At 59.0% G+C, this 18,195-nt stretch overlaps 1 protein-coding gene and 1 long non-coding RNA gene across 3 annotated transcripts in view; one reads left to right on the top strand and one right to left on the bottom strand.

Moving 5' to 3' along the window:
- Positions 1 to 6,965, bottom strand: part of HS6ST1 (heparan sulfate 6-O-sulfotransferase 1) — a 46,267-nt gene extending 39,302 nt beyond the window's left edge. Inside the window, exon 1 of the mRNA XM_070580961.1 lies at positions 6,298 to 6,965. Coding sequence (XP_070437062.1) covers positions 6,298 to 6,824 — 527 coding nt within the window. The 5' untranslated portion in view covers positions 6,825 to 6,965. The remainder of the gene's footprint in view (positions 1 to 6,297) is intronic.
- LOC139076730 (uncharacterized) lies at positions 5,846 to 17,553 on the top strand. 2 transcript variants are annotated; one of them, XR_011528624.1, is made up of 2 exons: positions 5,846 to 6,055; positions 12,045 to 17,553. It is a non-coding gene; the product is annotated as an uncharacterized lncRNA (long non-coding RNA). The 2 variants fall into 2 exon arrangements; XR_011528625.1 differs by lacking the exon at positions 5,846 to 6,055 and adding an exon at positions 10,198 to 11,544.
- Positions 17,554 to 18,195: the final 642 nt, after the last annotated feature.

The raw sequence follows: 18,195 nt of genomic DNA, 5'->3' as shown, positions 1-18,195 counted from the left end.
CTGCCACCAGGAAGCATCCACGTGGCCAGAGACGATCCCTGAGGAAAGTGCTCAAAACCCATCTTGTGGAGGGCCCGAGCCCCTCCCTGACTGCTTCTGCTCCGCAGACCAGCTGAAGCACCTCCTGCCTAAACTACACAACCCTTCCGACAGGGCTGGGGAGGGGGCTGGCGGCTGCAGGCCCTCAGGACCACCTGAGAGCCACCCGACCCCCCGGGAGAGGAGAGGCGGTGGGGGGCACCGACCACACAGTGCTAGAAGCCCCCGAGTGCCGCCACAAGCAAAGCCTGGGTGCTACCTTGCCAGAGTCAGGAGGATGTGGCCTGGCTCTCGTCTTGCCGCTTCAGTGAAGGCTGCCAGATGTTCCCAGCAAACCCGACGACACAGGTCCATGCATGACACTGCCTGCGTCTGCCCAGGGTCTCGAGAGCCCGCACGCTCTGAGCCTGGCAGGTCCGACCCAGCGGCTGGCTGCTGCTCTCGCCCATGGATAGCCTCCTCAGCTGGGGGGTGGGCCGCAGGCGGGGCACGCAGGCCTCAGGACTGACAGACTTGAATGCCAGCTCCCGGCTCTCCAGGCTGAGGGACTCTGTAAAGAGTTCCCCAACATCTCTGGGTCTTGACTTCCTTGTGCAGAAAATGGGGACAATTGTCACACACCTGCCTTGCGGAGGTGGTGGTGCCAAACTAGAGGACCCACTCCAAGTACCCAGAGAGCACTCAGGAGACAAAAGCCAGCCTCCCGTCTGCACCCTCCCCTCTCTGGACCTCAGGCCCCCATGGCCGGTCACCTGTCTCCTTCAGACCCCAGATGGCAGAGAGCTGCTCCCTGGGTGGGGGTGAAACAGACTCCCGTGACCAGATGGGCAGGCATTTGGGGGGACCGGGCACAGCCCCTCCCAAACCCCTCTACAGTGACAGGCCACCTCCAAGAGTGCACTCATTAGGCGGGACTTTCCGATAAAAACCACAGATAGACATGTTCTGCTGATTTAAGAAAGTAAACTCTTTTAAAACCCACCCCAACATGCACTAGCAAGGAGGGCGCTGCTGGGACGGACAAGCGGACGCCCCAGGCGCAGCCCTTCAGGCGCAGTTCAGCGCTGACATGGAGATCAATGAGACACTCAGGGCGCCCAGCTCAGAATCCCGCTCCCAGGAACCGCCGAAGAAGTCAGGCTACGCAGATCCTTCCACTCCAGGGGTCCACTGCGGCACCACTCAGAGCCAGAAACGGGGACCTGCGTGCTCAGAGAGCCAGCACAGCGCTCCCAAAGGGGGCGGCATCCGCGGCCACTCAAGGACTGAATTTTTAATGACGTGTACAGCATTTACGAAGAACTTATATTATGGTTTCAATTTTATAGTAAAAAAAAAAAGTATGCATGGAGAATACAGTGACTTTGCTTTTCTCATCTGCACTTTCCTCCCAATTATCTACCCTGATCATTACTTTACAACAATAACAAATAAACTGGGTGGGGGGGAGAGATGTGAAAGAAAGACTCAGGATCCTGTAAGGACGACAAAGCTAGGACCTCACGCACCATCTGCCACTCCCCAAGGGCAGCACCCAGCTCTCTCAAACCTCCCACCCAGAGATGATGGGCTGCACTGGCCCCTGGGTCCCAGGGCTGCGAGCTATACCCACTGGGAAAGGCTCTCTGACCCAGGAGCAGACAAGACCCTAGAGCAGAGCTGGCCGGCACGGTCCAGTGGTCCAGCGCCCTGTGCGAGGCCCCAGGTTTGACCGGTGAAGTGCCTGGAAGGACAGGAAGCTCTGTGGTGCTGTAAAGACAACACAAGTTACAGAGCACGAGGATCCCACAAGCCAGGCACCACTTCAACAACGCTCGGCAAAGCCGCCTGGAGGCGTGGCTGTTAAGCTCATGTGCTCTGATTCAGCAGCCCGGGGTTCACAGGCTTGGATCCTGGGCATGGACCTGGCACTGCTTGTCAAGTCACGCTGTGGCAGCATCCCACATAAAACAGAGGAAGACTGGCACAGATGTTGGCTCAGTGACAATCTTCCTCAAGCAAAAAGAGGAAGATCGGCACAGATGTTGGCTCAGCGACAATCTTCCTCAAGCAAAAAGGGGAAGATTAGCACAGATGTTAGCTCAATTAGTCTTCCTCACACGCACAGATAAAAAAGTGATGGTCAGTATGCCATTTGAAAGCTTGCCTTTTTATGCATTTGCTTAAAAACAAGACGTTTTGTTTTTGTTTTTACTGAAAATCTAATTCTAAACAGCTTGACCTCAGATTCCCTTCATCACAGCCCAAGGCCTCCCCAGGACAAACAGGCCATGGTGGCACCTCAACCAGGCCCTCTGGTGGCCGGGCCTGCTCCCGGGTCCCAGGCGCGGGCTCTGTAACATCTGCTTCTCTGCGGTCTAATGCGGGTTTTGTCCCTCGAGCGTACAGAACAAAGTGATCACGAAGGCAACTTGGAACTTGTCAAGCACCACAGAAACGCTCCAATTTAAGTCAGCCCCAACCTGGTCGGAGTCCCCAAGCTTCTCTGGGACTGGCACTGCACTCAAGGCTGGCTCCCTGACCTGGACTCGCCAGAGACATGTTGGGAGAAGGGGCTGAGAGCAGCTCCTGGAGAGGCTGTGGGACCAGGAAAATGTTCTGGTTGGTGCCAACATGTGGGCAGCAGGCGCTCAGCATCCAGCCAGTGCCAACACGCTGTGGACATGCCAGGATGGCAGATGGAGAGCAGTCAAGGGCACCTAAGGCAACAGGACGCTGCCAGGGAAGGCTTCCTGGAGGAAGGGGCAGCAGAGCTAAGGCTGAAAGGAGAGGAGGAGCTGGCAAAGCAGTGGGAGGAGAAGCAGGCATGCTGGGCAGGGGACAGCACAGGCTCAGCCAAGAGCACCAACAGATTTCTGGAACCAGAGAGGACTTCGGGATGGTGGAGAGGGTGCGAGACCGGAGACAAAGCTGCAGGACTGAGAGGACACATGCCATCCACGCCAGGGTTCCTTGGCTCTGTGCCTCTTGCAAGAAGCACAGTCTCTACAGGGCACCATCACAGATGCTGGGGGCCCTGCTGCAGAGAAGACACGGGTTGAGACCAGGACTCCAACAAAGGTGGCCTGGAAGCCACACTCAGGTCCCAAATGCCCTTGGCGGCTCCAAATGAAAGCTACACGATTTCAGGGACATTCCAGGGCAATCTAGGCAAGACCCTAACCTTGCTCCTCTCTGTCCCCCGCAGGGAGACAGGAAGATGAGGGTGAGACCCTGTGGCTCTGGGAGCACCCCTCTGACTCTGCAGCAACAGGGAGCACAAGGTGCTGAGACACTAACCAGAGGGGTCTTTGCAACAGTTGGCCATCCGCGGGCAGCCCCACCTCTCCAAGGCCAGTCCTTCTTGGGGAGGGCCTTACAAGCTGATGCCAGCAGGTGTGGCAGCCCCCTCAGCGGACACAGAAGAAAAGAGGAACCTACCAATACTTCCAAGTCAGGAAGCACTAACAGCTGCAAGGAGTTCCAAACCACGATCCGGGAAGGCGCTGAACACCCGTCCATCTCCACCTGTCACCTCAAGGCATGGCCAGCGGAGAACGACCTAGGCTGACACGTGAGGCGCGGAGACGCAGACCCCATGAAAACCCTCACCTCCCGCACCACAAGGCCCCCCACTCCTAGGCCCCCCAATACGGCCGAGCTGGGAGAGCTGGGTGGAGAGGCTCCAGAAGTGCCCCCACGGCAGGGAGGCGTTGTTGAAGCCCCCGTAGCGTGCTTGGCTCCGGGAACACAGGGAGGAGGAAGAAAGGGTCCTCGCCCCAGCTCCAGTCTGCAGAGGGCCCCGTCAGGGCAGCTAGCGCAGCCGGGTTCACCTGCTTCTCAGTTCACCAGCCAGGCGGTCACTCTATCACCCACACGGTTGGGGGAGGGTAGGACCTGGGCCTGCTGGAAGGACGGCGAGGGTGACATCTGAGACTCTTGTAACCAGGCACCACGCAACCCCAGGCATCCAGCAGACAGATGCCGGCACTACCACTGTTGCCTTGGAGAGGTGCTGGGTCCCTGGGCAGATGGGACCTCCACAGCACCCAGGCCCAGCCCCAGCCCCAGACTAGGGGAGCATTCAGCAAGTAAACTCAGTGCAGACAGGCTTATAAATGCACGAAGCCAAGGTTCCCTGGCCTCTTGAGGAAGCTCATTCAAAAACCACCCGCTGAGTGCCTGGAACAGAAGTGAAGAGAGTGGGAGCAGGTGACAGAGAGGGCAGAGCTCTGTCACCTGCCTGGTGCACAGCCCCACTCCCAGATTGGCCAGCAGAGGGAGGGTCTCTTGAGGACCCTGGAAACCCCTCCTCCACCTGGCCTCACGCTGTTGAGCTCAGCAACTTCCAGGCCTGGGGCGAGAGGCATCCGGCTGGCCAGGCATGGCGTGTTCTGTTCCTGCTACAGACACCCACTCTGGGTGGGGGCCCCATCTGCCCCACCTGGTCCTCCCTCTCCTGGCTGTGAGGGCAGCTGGGCCTCCTACTCAGGTGGACAAATTCCAGAGAATGGTGGCCAGAGGCCTTTCACCCCTAGTGACCCAAAGACAAAACCAGCCCCAGGAGGCAGGGGTGCAGTAAGAGTGGCATGGCTGAAAAGTGGGGCCAAGGCCACCTCTGCTAGGCAGCCTGCTTCAAAGGCTCTGGGCCTGCTGGCAGCCCCCAGAGCAGGTTGTGCACACTCTCCCCTACTGGGTCTCCTGCACCAATTCCCTCTGACAGACAGGATGGTGCCCCCCCACCCATCCCTGCAGGCAGGGAGGCACCCACTTTGCCTACTGGGGTTGGTCAGTGCCCAGTTCCAAAGACCTACAGCTCTGGTGGGCAGGAGAGTGGGTGGCGGCTGCAAGGCCCCAGGTCCAGCACATTCTAGCTCAGAGTGGCTAGACAACAGAGATGGCGTTAAACCAGAAAAGGGCTTGTGGGAGCAGACCCAGTCCTGGGCAGGAAGCAATACTTCAAGGGTGCTGGACAGGCAGACCTGTAACCACTGTGGCCTTAAGGGGGACCCGGAACATCACCCTCAGGCTGGGAGCTGCTGGGGTGGGGGCAGGGTGCAGGCTGGGAAACAAGGCATAGTGGGATGCCCCCCCCACCCCCAGCTGTGGGGCCTCAATTTCCTGACAGTCTGGGAAAGACCACAGGAAAGGGCTCAGCCGGCACAGCAACGCCGCGGACCACGTTCAGCTATGAACTGGCCAGACACCTGAGCTGTATCCCCCAAACAAACGCACAGAGACCCTGCACGTTCCTGACCCCAAACAGTGGCGGTGAGGAGAACCAGGATGTGGGTCACACCAGCTCCCCCAATCCCAGCCTGTCTGCAGATGCAGTGCTAAGGCCAATACAGAAGATAAAGCAGAGGCACACAGAAGACGTCCCTTCCGGCCCTCCGCAGCCCAGCCAGCCTCGGGAGAGGGCCCATAGAGCACCACCGCCGCCAAGAGGAAAAGAACCCCAACTTTTAACCACCCGAAACCCAGCACTGCTCCGGTTCTGGCTACAAAGTGATTCCCAAGAGAGCTGCCTCACACACGAGACAGTCCTGTGCCCCACCTGCACAGACAAGGGAGCCCCAGGGAAGGTGTCTGGCTGCACAGGTGCCCCCGACCAGCTGCTGCTGGCCGGCTTTCGTCCCTCTCTCACAGCAGGCTTGCACCTGGTTCTGGCCCAACTACGACGGCAGGCAGCTCTGCCTCCCCCTGCCCCAGGTCACACTCCGGCCTTTGTTCTACCTGCGCACACGGCGGGCAGAGCCAGCCCCTGCGCCGGCAGCTCCTCCCCGCGGGGGCCCCAGGTGAGGGGGCGAGGCCCAGCCCTCCCCTCACTTCCGCTCTGGGTAAGGGAGCCGCGCAGGGAGGCGAACGCTCCAGGTGGCCTACACACGCACGGGACCCCGCTTTCCCGCCAGACCACCGAAGGCCAGCCCGGACCCATACCGGCAGGTGCAGGTCCGAGGACAGTGGGCGGTGACCGGGGGCAGCCCAGGCACTACGGAGCCTGGCGGGCGGTGGGGACAGCAGAGGCACGGAGGAGGTGAGAGCGACGTTAGAGGGCAGGGGTGACAGCGGGCCCAAGGAGATGAACTGGGGGCCTCGGGCGCCCAGCAGGTCAGGAGTGGGTCCAGAGGCTCTGCGGCGCGGGGAGGTGGTGGGGGGGGGGGACGCCCAAGAGGGCAGGAGAAGAGGGCAGGGAGGGCAGGCCGGGCCCGGGGGAGCAGCCGCGAGCTGGGACCCACCACCTCGGCCCGACAGCGCGGCCACGCGACGGGCGCTCACCTGGGCGTGCGCAGCGCGGCGGGGTCGCGGCGGTCCAGCACGCCGGGCACGCAGTTGGTGAGCTCGGTCCAGTCGGCGTGCAGCCCGCAGCTCCAGCCCGTGGAGAAGCGGGAGAAGAGCCAGGTCTCGCGGCGGTTGGGTCGGTAGCAGGTGCACTTCTTCTGGCCGGGCCGGCAGTCACAGGGCACCTCGAGGCGCACGTTCTGCACGAGGTGGCGGCCGAAGGTGGTGCCGCCCGTCTTCTGGATGTGCAGGAAGACGATCACGTCGTCGCCCTTCATGTCGAAGCGCAGCGAGCGCTCCAGCTCGCGCACCGGGAAGTAGTACTTCTTCTCGTAGTGCGGGTCGGGCGTGGGGAAGAGGTCCAGGTCGTCGGGCGGCGCGCGGCCGCCGGGCGCGCCCAGGCTCAGCCCCGGGCCCGCGTACTGGTACAGGATGAGCATGAAGCACGCCGAGCCCGCCACCACCAGCACGAACTTGCTGGCGCGCTCAACCATGGTCCTGCCGCCGGCGCGCCGCCGCCGCATGTGTCACCATCGCCGGCAGCCCGGGCGCGGGGCCTGGGAGGCGGGGGGCGCGGGCGCAGCTGCCTCCGCCGCCACCGCCGCCCGCGCTCCGGCCCGGCCCGACTACTCGGCGCCCTGGCCGCCCGCAGCGGCGCGCGCCCCGGCCCTGCGCGGCGCCATGGCTGCTCTCCGCCCGGCCCCGGCTCCCCGGCCGCCCCGGGCTCGGCCCCGGCTCCGGCTCGGCCCCGGCCCCGGCCCGCGCCCCCTGCGGCCCCGCGCCGGCCACCGCGCTCCGCTCCGCGCCGAGAACGCTCTGCGCCGCCCCGCGCGCCGCCGCGTCTCCGCAGTCGCCGCCGCCCCGCCCCGGCCCGCCCCCGGCCCGCCCCCGCGGCGCCTCTTGCCGTCGCCGCCCGCGCCGGCCCTCGGCTCCTCCCCAGAGCCCGGGGCCCCAGGCCGGTGCTGGGCGCCGGGGCCGGGTCTCGGGCCGTGGCGAGGCCTCTCCGAGGCGGGCCGCGCGCGGATTCCCGTCCGCAGAGGCGTGGGGAGGCCTGCGGAGACGCTGAGCCGGCGCGGGCGGGCCCTCTGGGCTGGAGGAGGGCGAGCGGCGGCTGGCGCCTCTGGGGGCCCGGGTCCCCTCCCCCACGTCCCGGCTGCGGGTGCAGTAACCCCGAAAGGCGTTGACCTTGCACACTGGGCGCTCGGAAGTTCCAAACGCGAGGGGGCCCGGCTGGACTTGCAGGGCCCTGGGGGCGGTGGGGGCGGGAGCAGTCGCGGCCGGCCAGGGAGGGGGAGTCGGGGGCGCGCAGCTACGCCGAGCCCGTAGTGGGGAGAAGCGGAAGTTTCCGCAGAGGCCTTCGGCCTGGCTGTATGGGGTCCCTCCTTCTTTGAAAGTCATTTCAGCCAATGTGCGGTTTTTGTCTGTGTTTATTATAACCCCAATGAAAAAGTTATGAAACTGGAGCCAATAGTATTTGAAATTGTGAGAGTCCACAAAGAAATTCCCACTTCTGGCTTTGGTGGCTGGGTCAGAAGGTCCGGGGCCCGTACCCACGCCACCCTGCCCTGACCCCACCCTGCCCTGACGTGAGGGGCCAGAGGCGCGAGGGGATCTTAGTATTTTGACGCAGGCTGGAGTGGCCTCTGGGAGGCAGGCCGGCTGACAGCCTGGGTTCAAACGCCCCCGTCACCCTCTGCCAGGGGCTCCCTGGTTTCCTTCTGTTGGGGGTCCTGAAAGTATGGGGTAGGGGAGGGTTTGTGAGGGTTTATCGTGTCAATTATAATTGTTAAAAATACATAAAATCACACCAGAAAGCCCTCCTGGAAGCAAACCTGGAGAACTGGAAAGACGACCTCTAACACCGCAAAACCCAGCCAAGAGGGGAGCATGCCATTTCCAAAAGGGGCTGAGGCACACCCACTGTGGACAGGGGAGCACAGGGCCCTGAGCGCAGGAGGGGGCGACCCAGAGCAGGCCAGGCGTGTGCCCTAGGGCCCCAAAGCTCCGCCTGTAGCTGCCTTAAGGCGTCCCTGGCCTGGGGAGGCCGGACTTCCCAGTGATGACTCACTCTGCCAGGACTAGGCTGGCACGCCCTGTGCCTGGAGCTGCCCGCCTCTGCCTGCAGTCGCTCAACCCCTTTTCCGGCTGAGTTCGGGATTGTCATCCTTCATGGGCCTTGAGGCAGCAGCCCAGACCTGGTGGGCAGAGCTGCCCTGGGTCACCCCCTTAAGTGTCTTTACCCAGATGACAATCCTCTACGGAGTGGTAAATCATAATTAAGGCACATTTTTACCCAGAACTGCCGGGTGCCAGGCATCGTGGCTGCACCATTTCCACTCCCATCAGCAGGCTTTTGGGGTAGACTGTGATAACTATTGTATGGAAGAGAGAACTGAGCCTCAGACGGCGAAGACCCTGGCCAAGGTCGTGTGGCTGGCCGCTGGTCCCCTCCCTCTGGTGCTTCCTTTTCCTGCCCCGAGAGCAGAGTGGATGAAGCCTGAGCAGGAGCCTCCCCAGTGGGCACCCTGCCTCGGCCCTGGGTGTCTGGGCCCAGCTGGAGCCCACGGGGCCCTCCAGGGCTGGCCCAGCTCCTCTCACTCATGGGTCAGCAGAGCTGGGCTTCTGATCCTGGGCTGGCTGGCTCCAGAGCCGGCCCTCACCCACGCTTGCACTCCCCTCAGCTCCCCCAGGCCAGCGGCCAAGGCTGGGGTCGGGGGCAGTGAGAAGGCCTGGATGAAGATCCCTGCTGCCAGGTAGGAACGTGGGTCCAGGCTGTTCAAGGGCCAGCTTGAGCCAGAACCATCTCTGCTCGGCCTGTGGCTCTGTCTTGTGACAATCTCACTTTCCCAGTGGGGAAACTGAGGCCCAGACAAGGAAGCAGGGCCTAGCACAGGGACCCCACTCGGTGGCTGCCCCTTCCATGGGCTTTGAGGGGAGCCAGAGCGGCCTGACCGGGGGATAAACGGCTTTCCCAGGGAAGCGGCTTAATCCAGCTTCGTACCTGCCAGAACGGCTGCTAGGGAACCCCTAGTTAGCCAGGAAGCCCTTTCTTTCCAGAATTCTCTCAGAAGGAAGAAAATCTTCTTGGTTGGCTACAGGCCTTTATTCAGTTTTCCCCTTGAAGTGTGGCGCATGCACTGTGAGACCCCATGGCTTTAGGTGAGCTTCTTGTATCTCAAAGTCGAGTCAGATGAAGCACGAATCCTGAGTCAAGCTGCTTCACTGAGGCAGTCTACATTTGGGAGCAGGGTGGAATGCAGACCACCCCTTGCTGGCTGGGCAGCTTTCCTCAAGCTGCTCCCTGTGTGGGGCCTTCAGTGTCCTCCCGCAAAAAATTGGCGGAAACATGCACAGTATAGGGCAGGTGTGGATTTCAAGTGAGGGCAGAGCACAGCCAAGCACCTGGCACTCAGTAGGTCCTCTTTGCTCTGTGCTTCCTTCCTCTCCCTACTGGATCTGCCCAGGAGCCAAGGCTCCCCACAGCCCTAAGTTTGTATGTGAATATAAGGAGGGCCAATTGTTTGGTGAAGGCAGGGCCCAGCCCTGAGTGATTTCAGAGTCCAGGAAAAAGCAATCGCAGCTCTTTGCTCCGTGACTGTCTTTGTCCCCTGAATATCCACTTCATAATTTCTTTAGCTATGATCTCTGACTCCATGTGGAAGAAAAAGAAAAGAACATAGCTAGTGGTAGAATGAGATGATCACATAAAAACAAGTCATTGTGCTTCTGCTTCGGGAAAGTGCAAGCCACGATAAGATTTCGGCTTTAGGAATGACATGTAATTTCCTTTGAACCGAAAATAGTCTCAGAACCCCAACGCAAGCTTTCCCGCCCTCGCCGCCGTGCGTCCTCAGGGTCTGAGAACCAGGAGATCAACCGCGGCGCCCTCGGCCGGGCGCGCAGTGCCGCGGAGGGGCGCGCGGGGGCAGCAGCGGGCCCGCGCCGCCGCCGACACTGCCGGGCGGGGGGTTTCCATGCTCGGGCCCCGGTTCTCTGTCGCCGGCCGCCCATTGTTGTTTCCGAAGGGGTGGGGGGCGCGGGGCCCGCTGTCCTCAGCGCTTCGTCGGGGACGGCCCCGCTTCCTACGGCGGGCGGAGAGCGGTTTGTTTAAGGACAAACTTTTAAAGGGGACTCCGGATGGCGGATCGGCGTCGCCTGCGGTTAGACGCCCGCGGGGCCGCCTGGGGACGAGCGGCTGCCCTGACCCCGCGGGGCCGGGCCCGGAGGAGCACATCTCCCCTGGGCTCTGCGCGCTTGCCGCCTCGTGCATTTGCCCTCCTCCCCCCCAGCCCCGGGGTCCGAGGGGGGCCCCGCCCTCCTGTCTGAGGCCTCCTCCTCCAGGGAGCCCTCCCACCCGCTCCCTCCCACCGCAGAGCTGCGCCCCGGCCTGGCCGCTCCCCGCAGCAGCCGCTGGCACTGCAGGCTCTGCGGGGGGCCCCGTTCTTCTGCTCCGGCCCCGCACAGAGGCCTGCCCAAGGTCTCCCCAGAGCAGCCGTCCGTGGGTCGAAGGACTCAGGCGTGAAGAGGCCACCAGGGCCACTGGGACGCCTGCTGCCCTACCTCCTGAATGTGGAGGGGCCGGCCGTCCCTCGTTCCCTCTGCCTGTCCTGACTGCGGAGCACCCTGAGCAGGGCCCTGCGGGCGCCTTGCTGAGCACTCTGGCCCCATTGCTGTTCTCCTCTTCGCTCTTCCTGTCCTCTCCGGCTGGGTTGTAAGGCCTGCTTGCATCCTTTTGGGAAGAAGGTGGGAGTCTCAACAGATGAGTGAACCTGAGCAGTTCAGGTGGAAACAGCGTGGCTCTGATCTCCCACCCCCCAAGAGCTGAGGTGTGGGACCCAGTTGTGGCCCATGGGGAAACTGGTGTGGCCGGCCTGGCCTGGGTGACCACTCACCCCTCGGAGCTCGGCCTGGCCCTCTCTAGCCCGCGTGCCTCCTGTGTAAAGGGGGCTGATGGTGGGTGGCGGGGACCCCTCCTGCTGTGGTGGAGGCCGTGTCCTGGGTCCCCCTCCCCACCTGGACGCAGAGAGCAGTGAAGGCCAGCCTCTTCCCCGGGGGCGTCCCTGCTGACCAGGTTGTTGACAGGGCAGGGCCGGAACGGGCAGGCGCGGGTTCTGCCAGCTTGGGGCTGCATGGAGGGGCACAGTGTTGTCCTGAGGGCAGTGCCCTCCTCGTCATCGCGGAACTTCTCGGGGACGCGCCTTCAGAAATTCCGTGGCGCTGAGCCTGCGTCACAGGCAGGGTGAGGTGAGAAGTGTCTGTGCTGTGTCCAGCTCCCGGCGGGACCTCACCCCAGATCTATGTCATTGTTTTATCTGCCAAGAAAGGGCCCCAACCCACTGGGGTGGGGGGAGCTGCCAGGGAGTGCCGTGGGGGCGCTTCAGGAAGAGGCACTGGTGGGAATGTTCCCTGGGGGGAATAGGACCCTTTTGGGGGTTGGGTGGAACAGACTGACGTAAGCCGCCAGGGCCTTGGGCACTTGCTGCCGCTGCCCCGCCCTGGCTCCCTGAAGCCCCAGGCTGTGGGATGAAGGAGGGCCCGTCCAGGGCCCTGATGCCTTTCCAAGCTGGGGGGAGGGGGTGGGGGCGCGGTCAGCAGCCTCAGCTCCTTGTTGGGGTTTGTGACCACCTCATGCCTCTTCCTCTGTTTCCTGTCCCCAGCTGGTCCCACTCCCGGGTGTCCTGCCCCGTCCACGCCTTTCTCTCTAGAACTCACTCCGGTGCCTTCCCCCCTTTTCTCCACTGCAGCCCTTCCTGGAAGACAGCCGCCCGGCACCCCCACTCTGACTCATGCCTCCTGACTGTTACTGAGATTCGCCCTCCTGATAGGTGAAAGTCGGCGCACCCGTCGGTTGGTTTTCTGACAGAAGTGCCCTTCCTGGGTAGGGCCACAGGACCTTCAGGGGGGTCCGGGCCCCGGCAGGTGCACGGAGCTGGGACTGGCGGCTTTGGAGAAGGCCTGGTTTCAGAGGGGGTCCCGGCGCCAGCGGCCCCAGTGCTTCTGCCTGTGTGACCTGCCTGCCCCAGCGGCACTGTGGGGAGGGGCTGTCCGTCCTGGAGACCAGGGCCTAGAAGGCGCCCTCCGCCCCCCACCCCGTCCCTGTCCCCGTCCCCCAGTGCCTGCGGACCTGGCTGGCCACCACAGGATGGCCACGGCGCTTTCTCCCAGCTCTACAGTGACCACATTTCTCTTTGCTCCAGATGGGAATGTTCTTGCTGTTCCTTTCTGTCCCATCTCTTCTAACCTCCCGCCTTTAAAGAGGACCCTCTGTGGTGACTAGACGCAGGCCCGGACAGCCTGGGGTTCTGAGCAGCGGGTTGGGGTGGGGGAGCTCTCTGGGCTCCACAGAAGGGTGGTGGCATGCAGGGAGGCTGCCCACGGCAGCACAGCTGCTTCAATCCCACAGCTATGGGGCACATCACACTGCAGTGTGGGGTACACCAGGGTGTCCACTGGCCTGACGGCCTGGGCTGGTTATAAGGCCCTGCTGTGGCCCTGTCCGCATGGCTTCTGGCAAGGGGGCTCCCCTTGGGCAGTGGGATGGTGAGCCCAGCTCAGGCAGAGCCCCATGCTCATCTGTGACAAGAACCAGCCTCCTGGCTGGTGCTGGTGAAGGGCTTCTCAGGCGCTTTAATTGGCTCCATGGGCAGTTCTGCTTGCAGCCCCTCCTGACCGATGAGGAAGTCGAGATCAGGGAGGCCACGTCACTGCCAAGGCCTGGGGGCCAGCTGGGGGCGAGGCACTGGGGGAGGAGGCCTCTGCCTCCAGGGGGAGAGGGTAGGGGAAGGGGCTGCTCTGAGCTGCCTTCAGTGCCCCGCTCACCACGGGCAGCCAGGGCCTCCGTGTGGCTGTTTGCTGCCTGACTTTGGCTTTTGGGTCGCTGGAGCTTGGGGTGCTCCTTCCCTCCTCACGCTGGTCCCTTGAAGCTCACCTGGGCTGGGGACCAAAGAGGAGAGTCTGGGCCTCGGCCTCACGAAACAGCAACTCCTGGGGCTGTTGGGAGGGAGGGTGCTGTGTTCCCATCCCAGCTCTGTCTAACCAGCTGTGTGAGTTAGCGGTAAGTTAACCTCTCTGAGCCTCGGTTTTCTCATCCGTAAGATGAGGATCATAGTAGGACTGCTTCATCAGGTGAGCGTAAGGAGTAAGTGAGCCGGCGCGTGTAAAGGGCTAAAGATACTGCTGATCCGCAGGAAGCACTGTGTTAACGTCAAGCCCTGTGCTGGGCTCCTCTGGGCATTATTTTATTCAGCTCTCTCAGCTGCCCATTGGGCATCATTCCCCCATCACAGGTGGGGAGATTGAGGCTGAGCAAATGTAAGTGACTTGGCCAAGGTTACACTGTCCCCTGCCTGGCGAGAGCCTTGACTGAGGGTCCTCTCCACCCTCCCTCTTCCCAACAGCCCAGCTCTTGGGGAACCTGAGAACCCAGTTCTGGGGCAGAGTCCAGGCCTCCGCTATCCCTGGCTTGGCCCGACTCTCCCTGGCCTGGCAGGGTTTGGGGCTTCTGTGTTCCCACCCTGGGACCCTCCTGCCTGTGCCTCTAAGCTCCCTATTTCCCTCACACAGCCTTCTTCACTTTTTTGTGGGAGTAATGTTTTTTGAAATATGTTAGTACACCGTCTCATTTGCATCTCCCAGCCTGGCCACTCCCTCTCCTGCTGGAGGCGTCCATTCGCCCCCGTGGTTTGGGCTTGCACGAGCGAACCTTCAGCTTCAGAATTCCAAATCAGGCCTTCTGAGTTTGCACCTGGCCAGTAGGCTTGAAAGGCAGGCTTTGTTGAGAGTCAAAGATTTTCTAGATCTTTTCTCTCTTAACATTTGAAGATAGAAGTTCTTGAACACAGCACTGTCAGTGGTGGCCCAACCCCCTTGGAGCTTCTGGGTGGAGTCTGCTCTGCAGGGCAGCCTCTGCCCACAGAGGGAGGCCCCAGCAGGACAGACATGGTAGGCCACACGGTCAGGAGCGTGGACGGGCTGTGTGTTCTCCCAGGCAGGCTTTGCTTTCTTGCTGGCTAAGATGGGGCCCAGAGGCTCGCTGTGCCCCAAGTAGGGACGCAGAACTCAACCGATCCTGGGGCAGGGTGGCTCCCTGTGTGCTGGCCCCCCGCCCCCGCACCAGGCTAAACCCTTGCCAGCCAGGTCTGGGGGCTGCAGCAAGGCCTCTGCCGGTGCATGCCCGCGGCCTCTACCAGCCGGCAATACTGGGCAGCGGCCAGCTCACGCCCGGCAGCCAGCCCATCTCTCACGGCTCTCACCTGCCCTCCTGCTCTTGGGGCCTCTGGACTCCTAAAGAATTCAGAATCCTGAAAGGCCAAACATTTACTTGATCTGTACAAGTAGGGACCGGGCTGTCCAAAGAGAGGGTTTGAAGATCCCTCCTGGTTGGACAAAATCTGAAGCACTTACGGAATGTGCTTTAAAATGCTCCAGTGGGGCGAGGGCTGCTAACTGCTGATGCGGGGAGGAGCGGCTGCGGGTTCATTCTGCCACCCTCTCTACCTCTGTGTGAATTTAAACTTTTCATAGACGGAAGCTGAGAAATGAAATAAAGCCTTAATTATTGGGTCAGACTGGAATGACTGGATGCGACTCTCGGGTTTTGTCTGTGGTAACCCTTGGACGGGTCTGTCCGAGCAGATTGGAGCAGACAGAGAAATAAAAAGCAGTGTTTCAACTGCTGGGCTGGACGAGGTGGCACAGACCTGCCCTCCCTGCTCCTCCCTGCTGAGCACAGCTACGGACCCTGGAGATGGCACAGGAGACGGCCCACAGAGGACTCTGGAAGGTGGAAGAGGACGGCATGCTGGCGTGAGACCCTGGGACTGGAGGAACAGCACAGTGGCAGGGCTGCTTGCAGACCCCACCTGACAGAAGGAGGGACCCAGGCCTGGCACTTCCCGAGCCCCAAGGAGCTGCTTGAGGAGCCCCAGGCGGGCTCATTCCCACCCCATGCCCCACCCCCCCACCCCGTGGACCGGCAGTGCTGCTGAAAACAGGTGAGCGGAGCAGCAGCAGCAGCAGGGTTGGTGCGAGGTCTGACGGCAGTAAGTGGCCGGGGGCAGTGTTCTCCTTCCCTGCTGGGCCTGCCTCCTCCCCTGGGGGTTGGCGAATCCCTCCACCTACCTAGAGGCACCAGGAGGCTGGGCCTGGGGAATCCCATCTGCCCCGCAGGCATCAGCAGGGGCCAGTGGGAGCCCCAGCCACAAGAGATGGACCAAGATATGCTGTGAGGCCCTGACAATGAGATTCTCCTCGGAAACACACTGCAAAGCAGGCCAGAACCTGTGTGCTAACCCTCAACTGGTGACTGGCTGCTAAAATAAAACGTATGGCCGCGCGCACAGTCTCCAGACATAGTAGCAAATATGTCAGAAGTCCAACAAAAAATTGCCCATCTTACGGTGAACCAGGAAAATCACAACCTGAATATGAAAAGAAAATCGATTAATGCCAACCCAGAGATGAATTAGATGTCGGGATTATCTAGCAAGGGTTTTAAAGTAACCATCATGAAAATGCTTCAACAAGCAATTACAAATTCTCTTGAAACAAATTAAAAAATAGAAAATCTCAGCAAAGAAACAAGTTATAAAAACTATACCTGAAAAATACAATAACAGAAGTTTTTTAAAAAAGCCCAGTGGTTGGGCTCGGTAATAGAGTGGAGACGACAGAGGATAGAAAATCAGTGAACTTGAGGACAGAACCATAGAGTCCACCCAATCTGAGCATCAGGGAGAAAATAGATTAGAAACAAGGGGCCCATGGGACAACAGGAGATCCATCAATTGTGTTATGTGTCATCGGAATCCAGCTGGAGGAGGAGAGTGCGACTGAAAGAGGACTTGGAGAAATAATGACTGAAAATATCTCAGATTTGGCAAAATACATAAACCTACAGATTCAAGAAGCTGAGTGAGCCACCAACAGGATAAGCCCAAAGAAATTCATGTCAAGACATTGTAATTAAGCTTGTGAAAATGAAAGACAGAAAAAAGTTCGTAACAGCAGACAGAGAGCCCTGCCTTCTTTTCCTTTGCGTTTCCCTAAGACTGTTCTTACTGTTTTTAAAAAAAATTTCCCTTTATCATTGGTGTGCCATTTGATTTCAACAGCATTATTTATTACATAAGTAATACATGGTGATTGCAAAAAAAATGAAACACATTATTCATTAAAAAGATAAAAATTACTGCAATCCCACTGCCCAGATGACTCTACCATTAACATCCCGGTATTGGTCTTTCCAGACGTGGTTCTATGTGTGCAAGTGCATGTGAGCAAGCATTTTAGCTAAAATGTAATTGTAGAATACATACCATTCTATGACCTACTTTTTCATTTTAAAACCTGTTGTGACCATCTTTCCTTGTCAAGAAATGGACAAATATATCATTATTCTTAATGACTGTGTAGAATTCCATTGTATGAATATATCACAATTTCAATAATCACAAATGTTGAAAATTTAGGTTACCTTTTTCAAGTTGTAAATAATGCTGTGATGAACATTTTTGTATGTATATCTTTGTGCGCTCATCTGGTTATTGCCTCAGGATAAATTCAGAAATTTTGAATTTTGGAGTGAGAGGATATGTGTGGTTTAAGGCTTTTGATAAACATTGTCAAGTCGTCCTTCCAGAAGGTTCACCAGTGAATACTTCTGCAAGCAGTGTGTGAGAATGCTAGTCTCCAGGAATACCGGGCCTCTGACCCTATCATTGCATGCTCCCCTCTGTCCAGATGGGGTGGCTTCCCCACTGTTGTCCTGAGTGTGCGCAGCGTGCTCTCCCCTCGAGGGCCTTTGACTTGCTGATTCCTCCACCTGAAACGTTTTCCCCCAGACATCCGAACAGCTCTCACTTTCTTCAGGTCTCTGTTCAGATACTGTTTGATTAGAATTGCCTTGCCTGTTCATCTTAGGGAACAGAGCCATCCCCTCTTCCCTGTTACTTCCTAGCCACCTTACTTTCCCTTATATTTCTCCCTAACACTTGTCACCTTGTCTCGCGCACACTAGGTCCTTAGGGCCTAAGGGCAGAGACTGTCAATTCACCTCTGGATTCCAACTCCCAGGGTTGCATACAGCTCCCATTGATCCTGCGTGTGGAGGATGCTGAACAGGCAGCCATTGCTTGGACGACTATTGTTATTTTTAAGCTGTAGGAGGTTGACATGTGAAAAATGGTATCTCACTATTGTTCCAATTTGCATTTATTCAGTCACTAATTAAAATGAACTTTTTTCTCTTTTTGACCATTTGTTTTTCTTATTTTGCAAATTACTCATTCAGTTGCTTAATTTATTTTTCTATTGAGGTGTCTATCTCTTTATTTTTAATAGTTCTTTAAATATTAATGTGATTGACAAATAAATGAAAAGCAATAGGATGTACTGGAGTATGTGAGGAAGCCATTTGGTTTAAAACCAATTGGCCTGAACTTGTTTTTCTGGAAAGGCCTGATGTGGCCTGTTGAGCGTGCATTGCACACCTGCTTTAAACATCTACAATGTCCCAGAGCCAAGAGTGATGCCCTCAAAGATAGGGATGTTGCCTCCTCCCATATCGGCATTTCTTTAAGGATAAGCATCTCTTCCCCAAAACTAAGGATTAATGACTGACCTGCTTTATCTCATCTCATGACCACTGACCTGCTGACCACCGACCTGCGGTGCTGATCTTGTGACCACTGACCTGCTGTGCTAGCATCTTTTGACAGCAGTAAAAGAGAGATTCCTGTCATATGTGATGTATGTTCTTTGTGCCAAGACAGTATATAACACTCTGTATACCCTTCTTTGGAGAGCTTCCTTCCTTGGTGAAGGTAGTTTCTCCCGGCTCTAGGCCTCAACCTGGCTCATATAACAAACTCACCCCAATTGTGATTTATAAATTGA

Source organism: Equus przewalskii, chromosome 17 (assembly GCF_037783145.1).
Source record: "Equus przewalskii isolate Varuska chromosome 17, EquPr2, whole genome shotgun sequence".
In the NCBI taxonomy this organism is placed as follows: domain Eukaryota; kingdom Metazoa; phylum Chordata; class Mammalia; order Perissodactyla; family Equidae; genus Equus; species Equus przewalskii.
This window is presented reverse-complemented; position numbering and strand designations above follow the sequence as displayed.